General features: G+C 34.3%; 1 protein-coding gene across 1 annotated transcript in view; it reads left to right on the forward strand.

Moving 5' to 3' along the window:
* Window positions 1–1,194: 1,194 nt before the first annotated feature.
* Window positions 1,195–19,728, forward strand: part of LOC116173969 (roundabout homolog 2-like) — a 71,052-nt gene continuing 52,518 nt past the window's right edge. The window contains exon 1 of the mRNA XM_031491712.1: window positions 1,195–1,648. Within this exon, the coding sequence (XP_031347572.1) occupies window positions 1,579–1,648 (70 nt within the window). The 5' untranslated portion in view covers window positions 1,195–1,578. The remainder of the gene's footprint in view (window positions 1,649–19,728) is intronic.

The raw sequence follows: 19,728 nt of genomic DNA on the forward strand, positions 1-19,728 counted from the left end.
TCTTGCCTGGCCTCCAAGAAGCTGTGATTTGACTCCTTTAAATTACTTTTTGTTGATGTACCTAACAAATAGAAAAACCTTAGTCCGAAAAATTCAAAAAATCGTCCAATTTCTTCTTAAATTATCGCATTCGGAAATGTATAAAAAAAAGTAATTGGAAAAGGTAACAATGGGAACTTGGTCATGTAAAATGGCTTCGCTGCATATTGGAAATTAAAAGATTTGGGGCATTCGTTTCGGAGAAGTTCTGCTACATTGTTCGCTAATACAGCTAATACAACATGCTTGAACTAAAACGGCACGGAGGTTTTCAACTATAGCTGAAGGTTACGTTCGAGTAAAGAGCAGAAAACAAGATTAAACTTGCCAATTTTGAATTTTCAAGACCTTCGACCTCAACAGTTTATTGTAGTACCTTCAACATTTATCTCCAAAAATAAGATATATATTATATAAGTGTACTATCCCATTTTTTCGTCATTATAACCTGCGTGGATTGCTACCGATTATAATATAAAATAAAATTAAAAGTATTTGCTCCAGCAAATGTATCAATTAGTCAAAACTTATATGTACCTCTCATCGAAAGTATTCTTATTGTTAGTGTGAACCCATGAAGGGGTAGGTATGTTCTCACTTCCCCGTTTGACTTTTTCTCGTCCCACGCTGTTTCTAATTCTCTCTCTAGGCTTCGGACTTTCGCCAGATGGTACTGGTAACCTATATGGCATCTTTTTCTCACTGTTAGTGGGTTGCACTAAAACCACCCACGTACTCATGATTTTGGTAATTTATCTTCATTCCAAACAATTTTTATTAATTCCTATAAATTTTGCGAAAAATACCGACATTACGAATGCTTTGGTCCAAATTTCTTGCCTATTTAAAACGCGAGCGCATAAATTAACTAAACGGCTATTAATATCCAACAATATACTAACAGTAGTATTATTTCTCACTGAAACTTTATAACTCGGAAGATAATTAATGTAATTATTCCGTCGTGAACGCCTTCTGCATTGTAATTAAATAAAGGTATTCCGCCGTTATAAATAAATCAAGAACCAGTTATAATTTTTTTTCTACTTAATTCGGCCCAAAGGCATCCGCCGATCATAGTATGGGGATAAACGTGAGGGCCCCCCCATTTTTGATGGCGCCGGGTTTCAGTTTCAGTTTCAGGCTTCAGCTTTTAGTTGCGCGTCGACGTTCTGTGGGGGAGTATGTGTCGATGGCGTCATTGTTTTACGTATCGCAACACCCGCCACTTTTAAACACAAATTAAAAGCCGCCCGAACATTAAGCTTTTACGATAAGGATTGATACGTTCGTTTCAGGGGGTAAACTTTGGGTTTTTTTCTGATACCAAATGGGGCCTAAATAAATTAGAAAGGGTTGTCGCGCGCTTAAATAAATAACATGGCGTGCAAGGCCTTTCATTAGCATCTGAGATAGCGAAATTTCCTGACAATCAACAATAGTTTTGTGTAAATATGCCGTCGTTTATAGTGAAATAGTGGTAGTTGAGTTGGTAGTGTGTTGTGATACTATATTATTATAATATTGTTGTGAATCGAAATGGCTCTAATTGCGGATTTATTGCCCGTTTTCGTGTGGTGTATCACCCTTTCTGGATTTCCCGTAAATGGTGAGTTTTCCCCATTTTTATCGACTTCGTTATTCTTTCATTTCCATGCATTAAAAGCTCGTGTGCGAGCTTTACGCGCCGTGACGGACAGTTTTAGTAAATATTTGAAAATGGCGCTGCTAAACATGTCATTCTTTTGGAATCTTATAGTTCTTTTAACCCACTGTTAATAGTAATAAACATTTCGTTTGATGTTTAAGTCGGAAATTACTTATTTACTATCCGACCATTCATTTTATATTTGCTTTATAAAACCATTAAAATGAAAATAACAGTTTTGTTTTACTGCCTTTCGCAGAATATCAAACTTGTCCATCTACAAACAAATTGAAAATTTGTTCACTATATAATTATTAATTATTTCTGCAGAGCAATTATTGATTGTATCCCAAGTAAACTACTGTTTTTAGAATAATGTTATCATTTAAGTGGTTTCTTATCGTTCAACGACGTATAGGTAGGTGACAGATTTGATACTTTTAACTGCCAAATTTCATTGTACCAAAGGTGATCGAACAGATAAGAAGTTTGTTAATCTTCGTAATTGGTTCGAATATCTCCATATCGTAAATAAAATTCTACAGTAGGTAAATTAAATCTTTTCAAGCTCAAAAATCGATGGATTTTATTGAAACGATTATTACAATCGATAAACAACAAATGGTGCGTGACCATTAATTACAATTCTCATAAAACTTATCTCGAATATCATGGTAAATAATAAAACGAAACCATCCAAACGTAAATCTCAGCCCGAAAAAAGTTTACAGTCGAAAATTGCAAAATTTAAATAACATTTTAGGGGGTTGCATGCAAAAAAGGTGGCGGAGTCATCAATCATACCTATGGATATCCTTCTAGGCCGCGGCTTCCGTTACGGTCCTTATTAGAATTTCATGAGATCTAACTTTGTTAAATTAAACGAACCACCTGGAACAAATGTTACAGGAAAAGGAAATAATGGGAATGCTTAGCTATATCCACAACCTCTAAAATAATACAGCATCAATTTTCATTCGTCTACTGCTTTTTGCATCGGGAAAAATGAATGTCGATGACCTATGGTAATAATTGACGTTTTAATCCGAAACCTTGAGCTAGTGTAATTAAGCCGAAGTGTTTGATAACAGCTTATCTGTTATGACCGTGCTAATGTTCTCTCGCGTTCTGTGCTTCTTAAAAACTAGCAAACTTGAAACTAACAAACTTCTTGGCATCAATTTATATAATTATAAAAATGCAATTTTATAGAATATGAATAAGCATCCTAGCGAGCTTATCATTTTGCGATGCCTGCCCGTCTGTCCGATACTTATATAGACAGATGGGCCGATGATTAACTTTAAAGTAGCTACGTTTGTAGTCTGAGCGATATCGGTTTTGACAACTTTTGGTTAAAAATGCATATGGATCACTTCTTGGACATCAAGGAATAGAGTTTAGTCTTTTTCCCAACAAAATGGATGTATAAATAACAATTTTGATCGATTTTGGGCAACAACGCGATGGATACCAAAGTTCATTTTTGAGTTGCACATCTGGAAAAATTCCGAAGTCGATACCGTCTGACGGACGGAAAAAAGTGAAGACATAAGCGCTCCTGTTTCGTGGCTTGCGCCAAAAATATCTGGAAGTAGGTATATTGCATGTACATCTGATGCTTGCACTACTTTCAGGCTCACCTGGTCCGCTAAAATCAAATCCGGTGACCGCCATAGAAAATCAAGGTGATCTTGTCATCCAGACGAGTTGATAGGCATTTATAAGTGGCCCAAGAATTCTGGGGAAATGGTGTGCGACGAATATGCCTTTTTGGGACCTTCGACTCTTATCCCCTCAAATTAGATATCACAAAAATGAATGAAATAAATAACAAAGACGATACAATTAGATGTTCCTTTAATTAGATAGTAGCTTTTAGCACTGTAAATCAATAATAAAGTATTGATCATTGCAACGTTTTTTGATGGTATATACAAAAAATGTCGATAAGATTCAGCATTCGTTTCATGGGTCATGGCAGTATGCACACAGGACACGGTAGTACCTAGCAGTACACGTTCAGGACCGGGTAGTAAATCGCAGTACATCGACAGGACTATTAGTAGAGTAGTACTTAGGTAGTAATTAGTAGTGTCCGGCAGTACACAGAATTACTGGTAGGACAGGGGGAGTACACCAAGTACTGCCAATTTAGGCAGTACGTGTACAAAAGTTTTCCCAGTGAAATACCGCTCGACGTAGGTCGTAGGGTATACGCTTTGTTGATTGTATAAACAAAATCAAGCGAAGAAATACAAATATATGATCAACCACAAACGTTACAATAGTGGCAAGGCAATAAAAATAATTGGTAATTTGAAAATTGGGAGGATATACGCTTTTATGTGCATTTGTACTGAAGATTGTGGACCATATAAACAAATCGGTTAAACAAGTAAAAATATGTGATGTAACGGGCAATAAAAAATGAAACTACAAAACTCCTAGTCTTCAAAAATGAGTTGCTGTCGAGTCGCCTTTGGAAGTTCAACTTAAGTACGATCTCCCACGTAAACAAACATTCCAAAGGTGACTCGACAGCAACTGATTTTTGATCGCATAGTAGGTGTAGATACTAAAAATGATCCTGGCAATAGATCGTGTTAACAAAATCATTCAAAGAAAGAATAATATTTCTTTAATATAATCTAATAATAAAGCTCACAAGGTTTACACCTATAAATGAAATTAGAGGGTACGTTGTAGAATGTAGATCGAATGCATTCCAAGAAACAAGGCACCACATAAATTATAACTTCGGAAATACGAGATGATATCCATGCAAGATCAGTTTTCTTTTCTTATTACTTGAATTTTCATTTTGAAAGCATTTTTGCACCCCTAAAGTCATCCATAGTGTTTCGTTTGAAAATTTTGTTCAGCGTATCACTAAGAATGGATCTTGCCGGAACTTGATAAAATTCGTTAGATAATTTGTATTCGGTATGGTGCTTTAGCTATTACAACACAATGCACTTACATACGTGCATTTAACTTTAATTAATTGATTGGTGCATTACAATCGATTACAACACACTTACTGCAAGGCAGAGGTTCGATTTTCCGACGGCAATACATTAAATAAGACAATAAAATTATACATTGGTCCGAAGTCCGAACCAGGATCTTCTTGGCGAAGACTGAATGACTATAAAGTGTGTATAAAGTGCGATGATGGCCATTTGATGATTTGATTATTAATACCGGTAACATTGTAACAGTCTTGTATCGCGAAAGCTTCAGCTATCACTAAAGTATTTAAGATATCTTGTATCCTTTCGACAAGTGGCGAACACTTAAAAGCGTAAAACGATCTTGTACAAAGTGGCTCATTTTTCAGTAATCCGATCCCTTATTCAACACTTAAAACCTCTTTTGAAGAGTATTTATTTATCGTTATTCTCTTTAGCATCAATATAAAAAAATAAAACGGAAATAACTGTAGGGTTTATGACTTCATATAAACACTTGTTGGCGTTAATCTCACGATTGTCACATAAAAACCACAAAACGCATAATTTTGTTTGTGTCTGCAATACAAAGTTTAGTGGTAATTCGTGCTAAAAGCGGCGCCTGTGGTTGATTTCCTTTCTATTATTTTTAGATTGGTGGATATGAGCCGAAATCGTAGATTAAACAGCTTCCTTATTTAATTGACTAGATTCTGTATTGTACTGGCACGTGCTTGACAGAACATTGACATTGTCGCTATTTTTAGACTGGAACGTCACAATACAACTAAACGTGTATGTGTAATTGATATAACGATTGCTAACACAGAATGGGGTAAAACATCTTAGGGAATTTATAGCCGCCGCGGCCTGGAAATAAAAATGTTGTATTTTTGTTAAACGTCTAGACAATTGTAATGGAGAAAAGGAGGAAACGGTCGGTTTTATTTTGTTACTAAAACGGTTACAGTTTATTCTTCCCCGACATTTTATGTGTACAAATTAGTTTAAAACCACTTTGGCCGTAAAGGTTAAATACAAATCTGAATGCCATTAAACGAAAAACTAAGGCGGCGCATAGTAGAGACTAAATGTAGATAATAAAACTGGCAACTACACCTTTTTTTCAAATGTCTTTTCAAATCGCGCCATAATAAACTTTATTGATTGTTTAAAGTTTTTATTATATACGAATATCGCCTGAGGCAGCTAATTTAAATAAAATGCAAATTGGGTTAGTTAATGTTTAGTCTATTTATTGTTTTTTACAAAGGAGTGTCTTTTCATCACCCTTTTCTTGCACTTTCTTGTTTCTTTCTTCCACGTAGTACTTACACCCATGGGATTGCCCACACGTACCCTTAAATTTGCCCCAAGTTGCGCAACATATTCTAACATTCAACACAAAAAGGTCCCTTTATAATAAAATTTGTACCCAATTTGGTTCCAATCGGTTCAGCCGTTTAGCCAGAATCGAGAGTTTGACAAACAGACCGACAGACCGATCGACATCATCGAGATTTTCTTTGTTTCGGATTCCTTGTGCTTCAAAACGTGTAGGTATTTCCTTAAAAAAAGTGGGTTATAATTTTTTATTCCAATGCAATATATGTAGGTACCTCCCTTACTAACGTGCGGGTGGTAAAAAACGAGGTAAAAAGGAATTGACGTGTATAGTCCTTGTTGAAGTTATTTAAGGGTTAATACCGAGTTTTATACGTATAGGTGAATATCAATGACTATTTAACATCCCAAAATAGGAGCAATATGCCTCGCAATATGCATATTTCTGGCTTACTTCGTCCGTTCCTATACCTACATATTAAAAGGTAAACAATAGAGGAACACGCGTTTAGGTATTCTACAACGAACTTAAATGGTATCGTGCAAAAGATCCTTTTATTTTTAGGTAGGTAGGTAAATCATATAGACGTATAATGGATGATACATATATTCCATCGATTTCAGCAATTAATTTTAATTAACGTCAATTAGTAATTAGAAAGTGTAGACACATTCAAATTTACATTGTAAAGCTAAAGATCGTTTGGATAAAGTGTTGTATGCATCGAACGAACGTGCTCGCTTGCTATTACGTAATTTCGTCTCGTTTTTATCCAATTATCGGTTGATTGAATTCGTATTATAAAATAAGGTGAAAGTAATTACTACCTTACTGACAAGTTTAATCAATACAATCAGTTTTATAATAAATTCGCGGCAGCATTATATTAATTTCACTCCTTCGTCTATATAAGGATCAAAATAAGATCCGTATATGGTAAGAACAAGTTGTTCGTGGCATTCGCTAATGTGCCAATTGCAATGCGATCAAAAAGTCGAGCATTTTACCCTCCTTAATGGTTGTTAAAGCGCTATTGTGCGGCTGCTGTAGTGTTACATATATGCAGTGTCTCGATTGTATTGTGTTGCCCATTTATATATACACACACATACCGGAGAGTCATTTGAATTTACACAATAGAGAAGAGGTTCTTCACTCGAAATTCGTGTATTATATTGCAGAACAAGCACGAATCTTATACTGGCGTAAAGCAGCTAGACAAGAAATGGGAAACAAATTTAGTAAAGACAGAAATTTGTCATGTCATGGAATTCGATACGCTTACGTTTCTCAAGACATGTTAGTTGGCACTAATTTTCTACCTTTTGGCATCACTTCGTTTTAGTGACTTTATTTCTGCATACTTGCATTCATTATAGAGTTAAATCCTCTGTTAGGTATTTTAAGACAACAACCCTTAACGAATTCATATTGCAGAATTGCAACTATTGTTTTTGCATTCGATTCGAACTAGGTACGAAATTTGGAATTTTTGTCAATAGGAATTTTGTCAGCTAAAAGATATTCCAAACCATTTTTACTATGACGAATTATATTTACAAGTATGTCCACATTTCAAAAAACAAAATTTAGAACTACTGCAAATTGTATGTGGCAAATTCAGGGTTGTTTGTAGATCAATTATGCATTATCTATTAAGGCTAAGTCACATTTGGCTACTTAATAGTTGCTAATTATTCGCTGCTAGTAAATATAATTATAGTGAATTTTAACTAGCGCGCTACTATTATAGTAGCTGATACTACCTACACAGCTTACTTACTATCTACCTATCCCACACTTGCTACTTAGTAGCCGCTACTTCGATAGCTGCTAGTGAAGTCGCCATAAGCCAAGTGTGACTTAGGCTTTAGGGAAACAAACATGTTTGATGTGCGAGAAAAGTTACAACCCCCGCAATTGGAAATTGTTATTGTAAGTAACAGCGAATTTTCTTAAACATAAACATTTTTGGTGTTGAACAAATGGGCAGCAATTGGTTATTGCTACGTAGGTAAGGGCCAGTGTTCTTCACAATCATGAAATTTCAAAACAGAAAAGGATTTTGTTTTTATGGAGCGATTGAAGGTTGCTGGTAGATCACTTAAGCATGATCTATTAAAGAAACAAGAATTTTTGATGTACCACAAAACTGACAACCCCTGTGACAACCCCAGCATAATATATGGATATGTATAGGTAACAGCTATTTCTCCTAAAAATACGAAATTTCAAAAGAGTATCGCGTTATCTGGTAAGATAACCTTGGTCCCAGAGCTGGGCAGTATTCGATTTTGTAAATACTTTTTAGTATTCAAATCCTTTAAAGTATTCAAATACTTTGTAATTAATTACTTTTATGGAAGCAGTATTTGTTTTTGTAACTCAAATACTTTCACAAATATTTAGTATTCGAATACTTCGCAAAGTATTTGGATACATCGTAAAGTATTCGAATACTTCGCAAGGTATTTGAATACTTTGAGAAGATTCGAATACTTCGCATAGTATTTGAATTATTAACTTTCCTTTTTTTTTTACCAAAAATCGACTACTCCAAAATTTCCCGGGAAAACACTTTTTCTTATTAATTTTGGTGTAACTTGGCTGTAACTTTTGAACTACACCTTTTCCACTTTTATTCGAGAAGTTGTAAATTGTATTTGAGAATTGTTACTTGTATTTGAGAAAACGTCAAAGTAGATGAGAATAGTCAGTTGGATTTGAGAAAACATCAAATGTATTTGAGAATAGTCAATTGTATTTGAGAAAGTATCATTTAATTTTATTGTATTTTAGAATGTAATATTATTCCTAATGAATTATAATTAAGAATCAAATTTTATAATTCCGCTACTGTATGTAGTCCCGCAACAGCAGCAGCAGCAGCATCAGGCTATGTTGTACATGTGATTTTGTTATTGATTCTCAAATGCTTAATTTTACCATTTCTTGAATACAATTTACTACTCTCAAATTCATTTGATGCCTTCTCAAATACAAATCACTATTCTGAACTACATTTGTTGTTTTCTCAAATACATTTTACTATTCTCAAATACAATTGATACTTTCTCAAATTAACTTGATAGTTTCTCGAATAAAAGTGGAAAAGGGTAGTAGCCCAATCTTAGAACTGTTTGAAATTATGGATTCTACAGCCGACATTCTATAAGGAAATTTTTTCCGGGAAAACACTTTTTCTTATTAATTTTGGTGCGTAGAATCCAAAACAATTCGTACTTTTTCTATCAGACTTCTCAATCAAAAGTTATAGACTAGAAACCAATTTCGAAAGAAAATTCAAAGGGCTGTAACTTTTGAACTAGTAGCCCAATCTTGGAACTGTTTGAAATTATGGATTCTACAGGCCACATTCTATAAGAAAATTTTTTTTCCGGGTCGATCTGAGACAATTTTTTTTCGGGCCTCAAAAAAGGCAGTGTATAACCTTCCTTTTTTACCAAAAATCGACTGCACCAAAATTTCTCGGGAAAACACTTTTTCTTATTAATTTTGGTGCGTAGAATCCAAAACAATTCGTACTTTTTTCGATCAGACTTCTCAATCAAAAGTTATAGACTAGAAATCAATTTCGAAAGAAAATTCAAAGGGCTGTAACTTTTGAACTAGTAGCCCAATCTTGGAACTGTTTGAAATTATGGATTCTACAGGCCACATTCTATAAGAAAATTTTTTTCCGGGTCGATCTGAGACAATTTTTTTTTCGGGGCTCAAAAAAAGGCAGTGTATAACCTTCCTTTTTTACCAAAAATCGACTGCACCAAAATTTCTCGGGAAAACACTTTTTCTTATTAATTTTGGTGCGTAGAATCCAAAACAATTCGTACTTTTTCGATCAGACTTCTCAATCAAAAGTTATAGACTAGAAATCAATTTCGAAAGAAAATTCAAAGGGCTGTAACTTTTGAACTAGTAGCCCAATCTTGGAACTGTTTGAAATAATGGATTCTACAGGCCACATTCTATAAGAAAATTTTTTTCCCGGATCGATCAAGTTTTTACTGTATTCGAATACTTTTCAATGTATCTGTATCTAGTATTCGCTTGTGCTGGACGTAGAAGTATTTAGTATTGAAATACTTTTTGAAAGTATTCTGCCCAGCTCTGCTTGGCACATATTTCGATTGCGGGGCCATTATGAATTTACCTGTTGATTTCGCCGTACGAACCATTAGAGTCAATAGTTCGAGTCATTTTTTATACAAGTTGAATGATTTTCCCCTCGATTTTCGTAAAAACGACTGACAGTACATGTGCAATTCATTACAAAAACTCCACCAATAGTGGCGTGTGAAATTTTGTGGTGCAGACCAATTTTTAAATATGAAAAATATGGTAAATATGTTACTTAATCGATGCTGTAAATGAACCCTCGAGCAACTAATTGTACATTGTATAAAAGCGTTTCAAATGTTCAAACATCGCTCTTTACGAGCCACCTAGCATTAAATAAACCCTTATCAAAAATTTAAAATCCTAATAACACGTTGTTGGTAAAATATGTTGCATTTTACGACGACCGTATTTTCAGTTTGTAGGTACGTAGTATTAACTTAACCTTTAATATGCCTCCGTGCTATCGAAATTATAGTAATAAAAGGTAATTTACATAGAGAATAAACTGCGTGTAAATGTAGTATACGTGAAAATACACTAGAAGTAGAACAAACGTAAAATTATAATGAAGTTTTCAATACACCCGATCTAAGATATGCCACTCTTCACTCACTTGCAGAAAACTATTTTCCTTTCAGACGACTTTTAACTACTTCATAAATCGTTTTATGTGGTCACAAAAACCCAAAAGGTAATATAAAGTAATGTTTACTACTTTGAAAATCTCTTCATTTATACTGCAAAAGGAGCTTAAAAATAAAAGTTGACGAAATAAAATAAAAAGAAGAATTTTGTTTCGCTCATGTTTTATAAAGCTTTCCCTTTGGACATAACAGACTCGTAGGAGATGCTTACAAATCTCTACAAAAACACCGCACGAACGTCTATTGGGAATATCTCTAATATGAATAATTGACAACCATTTGTTCTGTTAGTCCGAGTACAAAACCAATAAAATCTGGATTACAAATTGTTTAAAAGTTTTCGTCCGTTCCACTGAATTTCAATTATCAATCGTGTTTCTGTTTTAAAACAATTTCCCTTTTTTTCGTGAATTGGTAATGCAATCGGTTTTTAAGTACAGGAAGGCGATTTTTGAAAATATATATTTCAGTAGTTCTTCGCATTTCGACTAATGGTGAATTTGCGTAATTGCTTTTGGTAAAGTTTGTTCATATAAATCACTCTGCTACCGCGATAAGATCTCGCCAAGGAAATGTTTATTTTTAATTCGCCGACTTTCGAAAATATACCTACGTGAGTTTACTATATCTGGCATGAACTCTCATTCAGGATTTACACGCCTCGAGTTACCGTATGTCTCGTTCCAAAACTCACAAAGTTTGATGATGGTATTATAACTTGATAATTTCAATCAAAGGGAGTTTCATTTTCTTTAAGGGGGCGTTTAAAAACAAACATTTAAAGGCCGCCTGGCATAAATTACAAATCTACGCTATATGGAAGAATCAAGCCTTCCTCCAACATTTTCGAGATATTCACAATTAAGTTTTCGTATCGCCAGTAGTTGTGTTTAGTCTAGAAGATCTCTCCATCCCTCGGGAGTACTTTAGTAATTCATGGGGAGGTTGCCCTTCAGACAACAACATGTTATGGTCGTCTGGTACACCTTCAAAGCTACTTATTGCAAACAATTCCAGGGCCGTTCCCCTAAAACCGCAGAAGTGGGCCCAGACGGACGGACAAAACGCATACAATAACACATTTTTTTGATGATTTTAAATCAGAAATATATCAGGTGATTTTTTGAAGTGGACTTATTGGGAAGAATCTCGTTAGGGATGAGTTCTGTAGCTGTATTTATCAGGCCAAATTAATTTGCAGCAAATTCCGTTTGGATCAAATTTCTAATTTCTACGGGTAGGTACCAATTTTCAGTGGCCGAATTTATCTAAGGTCGAAGGAACTTTCTTGGGATCATGTTTTCTAGGGCGAATTTGCCGAGTCCATCTTACACGAAGATATTGTTATTATTTTCAGTAAATTAAATTTTAGGGGTCCCGATTATTGTAATACATAAGGATTGCATATTTAGATCATACACCTTTCACGTTGATTCGACCACTTAAATCAAAAAGCTCTTTTTTACGCAGTCAATACCTTCAGCGACGTGTGAAATAATCCAATAACTCTAAACTTGTTGCGCCAAAGATATATCATATTGAAAGGCATTCGAGCTTTCGTTAAATTTAATGGTGATCAGACAGCTTTCGTAGCATTCGTGTTAAGTTAATAACATATAAGAACCGAGGAACTTTTCTTTTTGTTTGAGGCACAATTTATTATGCTAATAAGTATTGTTTATTTTCGTGTTGAAAGTTTATAATTACGCCAACATGTCAAAGATTGTAAAATTCCAATTTAAATTAGTTATTAAAAGAAGGCGTCGAAGAGTACGCCATTATCTGATCGTTTAATCACTTGTAAATAAAATTGATGATCGAGCCTCGATAAATTCGGCGGTTGGTCTCGAATTTGCATATTTAAATACCGCTAAAGAAATGTTAGGGTATATTAATCATGCACGAAATTCCTTACACCTTTTAGTATGCTTGGGTTAGGAATGTGCGGTGGTTTAAGCCGAAATTATGGGATGAAAACTGAAATCTCAATTCAATAAAGGTTCGCAAACATGCTCAAGACGAACACGATACATATATACCTACATGCAAGATACACGTTCGGATAGCTTTAGATATTACCGAGGATATTACGATATAGGAATAAGAACAATGGGAACTATTCTGGATACTAACTAAAACATAAACGAACGCGTTGACTAAAATGAGAAAGATAAATAAATAAACTCGAACAATGCGACCATCTAACCTCATATATGTAGCTCACATCAAATCCCACACGTTAATAACTTCAAGATGTCTAAGACCAAATATGGATAAATCATGGTAACAAAAACCATAAGCAAGTTACAACCTACGGTACACAAGGGATATCTAATTAAATTCCAGACGATAAATTACACGTAAAAAAAGTTTGACACTACAATAGTTGAGGTTGCTCTGAAAAAGGGACTACCCGGATTTATTCTTTTTTTCCTCCTGCAACAAAGGTCTAATTAATTATTTAGCCTGCAAGAGTTGTATGTAAAAGAGAGTTCGCTACAGATCAAAGATAATATAATATTGGATTACGGAACGGTGAATATAAACGGTAGCGACCAGAAAACCCATTGTTTATACTGACCGAGTGGGTGGTAAGCGTACTGCATGGCCTACACAGGCGTCTCCGATGCTGCAGTCCAGATCGGAATAAAACTTTATGATCTGTAAATCGTGCACCGTCAAATATTTAAATTTATAATTCAACGCTGACGGTCCTTTCTTTATGTACAGAACGGTTATTATTACAATATGCAATAACCGATACTGTCAAACTTTTGAATTATTAGAAATCCCTCCGATGATCGGCGTTCCAAGCACGTAAAGCTCGACGGAAAGCTTTTAAATTCCTTTCGCTCCACCATTGTTTTTGAAGATAGAACTGAGCAAATGGATGTCCCGCAAAGCGTTTATTACTTTAATCGGCGATGTTGTGGGATATTATTTTCCCTTAGGAAAATTTGATTTGTGTTGTCAATATTGAAAAAGTTAAGATTAACGGAATGTTTTAGTATCACGTTTTATGCCATCCTAATTGCCTCCAGAATGTTTCCAATTAAAAAAAGTTGTTATAGCAATAATCTTACATAACAAGGGCTTGGAGGTAAATCAAATGACTTTCAAATTTTAAGAGAATTTTGGTCGTTGTCTTTGAGATAACGGGAGAGCTCGTTTCCTTGATTTTGGTAAAAGTAAACAATTAAAATTTCAACCGCTAAACTTAGTTTGGTTCTATCTTGCCGTACAAGCTTAATTTTCGCTGTTTTAAGGTAAAATTTGACTTCAATTTACATTTACAAGTTTTTGTCATTTTCATTTCCATATTAAAGGAACACTAATGATTATATTTTCAAATTTCCAAAATATAGATGGCGTTTCACACAGTAGAAACTTTTCTATGATAAAACGTTGCGAACCGAATATAAGTTTCGTAAATATCCTCACCGACTCGATAGTTTCGTAGGTACCTACACAACAGAAAATTAAAACGCCCCATTCTGTTTCATCATCATCATCCGACTCGAAGTTATTGCAATGCAGAATGCGACATGCGATTGGCGTTCCCTCACACTGTCAATAACAAGAACAAAGCCGCAATTGCAAGTTCGATTGAAGACTCCTCTGAATTATTCATGAAACTTACAAAAGCAAACGTCCTTAGGGTTCTGGATATCACTCCATTTCCTTTATGGGATTCAATTAGACAAACTAGTCTTTTTTTATTATTTATTTATGATGTACTAAACCTTAATGGTATCTACATAACAATAGTTAAAATACTTTCGAATTACTTAACGCCTTGTGCGCGTTTGCATAATTTAAACTGATACAATCTTAAGTACTTAAGTCAACAACTTGTTAATGTAATGGCAACTATGAAGTTATTACTTAGTAGCGGCGACGTCAGGGCGATTACTTACTTCCAAAACGGGCATTAAGTAGCAATAACAGGAAAGCCACTTCGGAAATTTGACCTACGTGAAATTAGAAATTTTCGTAATTTATAATAGCAGCAAAAATTTTGTTATGGTTTCCGCCACAGAAACCTTCCACTGAGTGTGTTAGTAGGGGCTTTACTCTCTCTGGATATACACAGGACGAAATTTTATGGGAAACTTGCGGTGAGGGGGAAAAGAATTTTGTTTTAGGAGTTGATTTAATGCGCTCTTGGCCAGGGTGCCGGCCAAACTACTTAAAAATACTCATTTTTATTCACAAAGTTACTTAAATACATTTTTTTAAATACGCTCCGAACATCCCAAATACTGATATAGTTTTAATTCCTACAAATTACTTACTGTTACTCGATTCAAAGTTCCTACGTTTGTACAGGAAATTCCTTTTTTAAATTCCTTAATAATAAAAATTTTAAGCTGAAATCTTGAACAAAGATTTGGAACATTTACACTGCTTCAGGCGAACCTCGGCTAAAAAATTGAATTGATGTGAAAGAGAGGGATAATAAGTAAATAAATAAAAAACAAGCATGTGACAAAGAATTACCGAAAATTGATGCATATAATACTTTTCCAGTGGCTTCCGGACGAATGTGCATAATACGTAAACATTTAACACCAGCCACTTGTTTGGCAATAAGCATTTAAAATTATTAGAAAAATATGACTGAGTAATTGTTCTTTTCGATTTGAATTAATAATCAAAATGAACTTTCACACGATAAGTTTTACTATAACCATTGATTAAAGGCCCTCCTAAAAGATCTTCAAATATAACAATAGATTTCATACAGTTTATATATGTAATACGTTCTCAGCACTTTCAATTTCCTATTAATTAAACATCATTTCGTTACGCATTGTTGCCAAAATTCCATTAATTAGTAAAGTCAACAGTTCGTGAAAACACGCTTTTAAATAATTGTTGACATACCCGGTACTTTAAATGGCTTAATAAACAGAGGTGCGTTTAGTAAAACTCGAGTATTAATCTTCACTTCATGCTAAAGTTTTCAACCACGAGTGTTTACAATTTTAGTCGAAATTGCCACTAATAAAGTTTAATTAGGAAACATGCCTAAGGCTTAACATTAAAAAACTGATTTGTTTGCATTTATTTTGTATGGGTACCGATTTCGGAGAAGATAACCAGCGCTTCATTGACCTTATGCCTTATGTAGTAGGAAGAATTATTAATCATTTAAATACTGATATACTTTCTGACAAATGCTGCAATAATAAATCGTAAGAGGTGTCAATGTGGTACCCTTCCCAAGTAAATAAAGAAAGAAGAAATAACAAACTACGAAAATTTTTTCATTTGGTATAATTCTTGGGATTTTTCTCTTGAGGTGCTATTTGACATTACATGCATAAAATGTCCAAGGAAGTTGTACACTTTCGGTTCCAATTGACAGGTTACATAAGCAATTCAGTTACGTCGGTGATAAGAAGCTACTGACAAATTTTTGAAACATGTATCATTAAATATGCGACTTGTAATGTGTAAAATAAAATACACCCTAAAACACAAATTAAATTTAAAAAAGGGAGCTTTACATGTATTCACTTCTATGGAACGTAATAAAACACGAAGCATAGGAAATCGTTCTGCAGTACCGAAAATCTAACCCATCAATAGCAAAAGATTAGATACATCTGAAATGAAAACTATACTAATTATCCAAATAATTGCGACTTTTAACGGAACGTCGACCTCCTATCTTACGTACCATATAATTTAACTTTAAATAACGAAAGTACATAATGTCCACGTCAAACCTAAACTATAATCAATCATCAAAATGTCTTAACTGAAACTATCCTCTTACAACATGCTCTAAAATTTTGACAGCATACCTTTTGAATTACAAGCAAGTGAAGACACTTTGTAGTTTCCTCGACTAAGGGGCCTTGTGCCGATATTCTCAATGGAATTCTCCACAACGATTTGGTAAAAGCATACGAGTCGATGGCATTCATATGAAATTTAGGTTAGTAGGTGTAATCGACGAAATTCTACACTTACAACGCGATCCCTAGGGTGGTGAAAGGTGTTGTTTCCACCTCGTTTTTCGCAATAGAGGGCTAAATGTGATAAAAACGTAGAGATTAACGCCAGATATAATGAAATATATTAATCAATGTCATCGCAAAATTGATGATGTGGAGTATTTTTTAATCGTATCATACCACATATCACGTCGAGGCAAAAATTCTGCTTTCATTCCGATGAGTATTGATAAAATTCTTTCAAAAGGGGAAACGGATATATATGCCGAAGACCACGTTTATCCTGTTTCATTTTCTGGAAGGGCGGTAGGAAAATTGAAGTGCTGCATTTTATTACGAGAGAGTGCTTTTATTTTACTTTCAGCACCTTCCGCTTCGTTTAATTTTGTTTAACTTTAGCTTATGTTCGGGACACGTCCATAACTTTTGCCCATTATTAAACGTTCTTTAACTTTTCAATTTCTTATTCGCAAAACTTGTGGTTACTAAAATATTTTTCTTTTGTTTCAGGTGAGTGCAGGCTTAAACCGCCAGCGAGAATGCGCCACTAAAAGGTATAGAATGTCCTTTTATTTTAAGATAATCGTGGAAGAGTAATAAATCTGTTTAAAAATATCTTCTAACAAATGCTATCTGCGGAAGTTTCTTGCAAAAGTAACACTGTTTTACGTTATCCGGATGTTCAGCCATAAATTAGACGAACTGAGTCGTCTACAGAGTGCCGTGCATTCACGCAAAGGGTAGCAGCTTCAATAATCATAATTTACGGAAGACTTCGTATGCTCAAAAATCTGTCTCAGAAAAACCTTTGCATACTAATAATTTCGAAATAAGAAATGTAAATTTTAATTTAATCTTATGAGCGTTAAGTTACTGTAAAATATGCACCCTTCCCCCGATAAATATTCAAGATGGCGACCCAGAACGGGTTCCCCCTGTGCTACACAATGACACAAAGCGATAAAACTCGATTTTTGTATTATCATGAAACACAAATCAACCTTTAACGAATTATCAAACACCCACCTTATAACCTTCGAGGAACTTATTTATATACCTAATTTTTGGTATCCTTATTTTAAAGGTGATCGACACTGTTATTATAGGTAATCAATCTTTGCAAATTATAGGTGGAGAGAATTTGAGGTTAGTCTATTTTGAAACTGTTACGTTTATTAATTCACTTTTAAATTACTAAATACCAATGTGAGAATTCGGACACATAGTAAAGCGCCTTAAGCAGATTAATATCACCACCTACCGCAGAATACCTCACGGAATGCATGTGTCTGGGTTACAAATTTAATTTGGCGCTTGCTACTTTTAGAAAATGACCCATTACAGGAGACTGTGAACGGTTTCAGTTTTCCAATTTGATTAGTAATTTTGTGCATATTTACAGCTATTTTTATATTTTCATAAAACAGAAACACTTGATGGGTAGCAGATCTCATTATGTAGTCAAACTTGTCCCTATACTCTCCAATGTGACAGATTTAAATGATATTTTCTCCATTTCAAGTTTCTCAAAATCCCATAATAGCAAAAATCGAAGACAAACAGACACATAATTCCATACAGAATGTTTATAAATATAGGATTAATTATCTGTAATAAATAGGGGTACTGCTTTTAGGTAATCAAATTGAAACTTCGTCGATATGGACAGTTATAGCGTAATAAATAACGGTTATCATCTGCCTTGTATTTACACAAGTTATGTCACAATATCAGCTTAATCGGTTTATTTCAATGTAACGATACTGGAAACATAAATCGACATGCTCTGATATAAAACACTATAAACTACTGTGGCTTATTTGCAGAATGACTAGAATTAAATTTTTCGTACGCTTTTTGGTCAACTATATTGCGTTTAGAAACACGCTGAAACGATCAAACTGATTTAGACGTTTTATGTAAAAATCAAGAAAGTCGAATCTTAAAAATATACATTGTTAATCAAAGTATTCGGAGCCATAAATGGCCCCCATCCAAGATCTACATGAATTGATTCGCATAAGGTGGAACTACCCTCACAAAAGGAAGGCAAATCGTTACAAAGAGGCATACAGCCCTTTGTGCTCTTTCACTTAACCCGTTTAATAGCAAACTAAAATTCATACAAAATTTTAATGGTGTCAAATAACAAAAAAAAAATACACAAAGAAAATTGAGAATCAGTGCAAAATAAAGGGGGGATGAAGAGATGGCATATGGATTCGAGTAACTTGAAAGTGGATTAGTAACTAAGTAAGATGTTACACAATCGTTGTTTTGTTTAAATTTAGATGGTGTTAATTGTTTAACGTTCGACGGAAGTGAGTGGAATCTCCCTATAGTAGTTCAATACCGCAGATCTGGACGAATAGACAAACCCCAAAAAATGATACATTTTTGGTTCTTAATAAACTGCACTAAAAGAAGAATTGACAAGAATAATTGTAAAAATACTAATGCGTGCACTAAAAATGCGAAAACAGTGAAATTTCCAAAGAAATTAACGGAATGGGCAAAAAATTACCCAAAACTTGCTGAATATGTAAATAAATTACTAAAATGGTCAAGGAATTTCTAAAATTACAAAAAGTTACTGGAACTTCAATAAATTACAGATGGCTATACCTACACCAAAATTACTAAGTACTCAACCCATCGATGTTTTAACGATCTGATAACGAAGGTAAGTCCCTTAGTGGACAGTGAGCACACAATTACTGCACATAATGCTAAAGTTTAAATTTGTAATAGTTGGTATAAAATTACGACACCTTTTGCCATTCACCACAACTTCATAATTTACTCACAAACCTAGGGTTAGTAGCCAACCAATTTTAGCGATACACCGAAAATTACACCTAAGGGCATTAATTGCTGCACCTAATCATTTCCATACACCGAAAGAGAAATTAGAGCAGTTCAGGTGCGTGATGCTGCGGATAAATCTCTTACATTCCGCCCCATATGCTCCTATATGGAGCAGATACAAAAC

This window comes from Photinus pyralis, unplaced genomic scaffold, assembly GCF_008802855.1.
Source record: "Photinus pyralis isolate 1611_PpyrPB1 unplaced genomic scaffold, Ppyr1.3 Ppyr1.4_LG6, whole genome shotgun sequence".
NCBI classification, from domain to species: Eukaryota; Metazoa; Arthropoda; class Insecta; order Coleoptera; family Lampyridae; genus Photinus; species Photinus pyralis.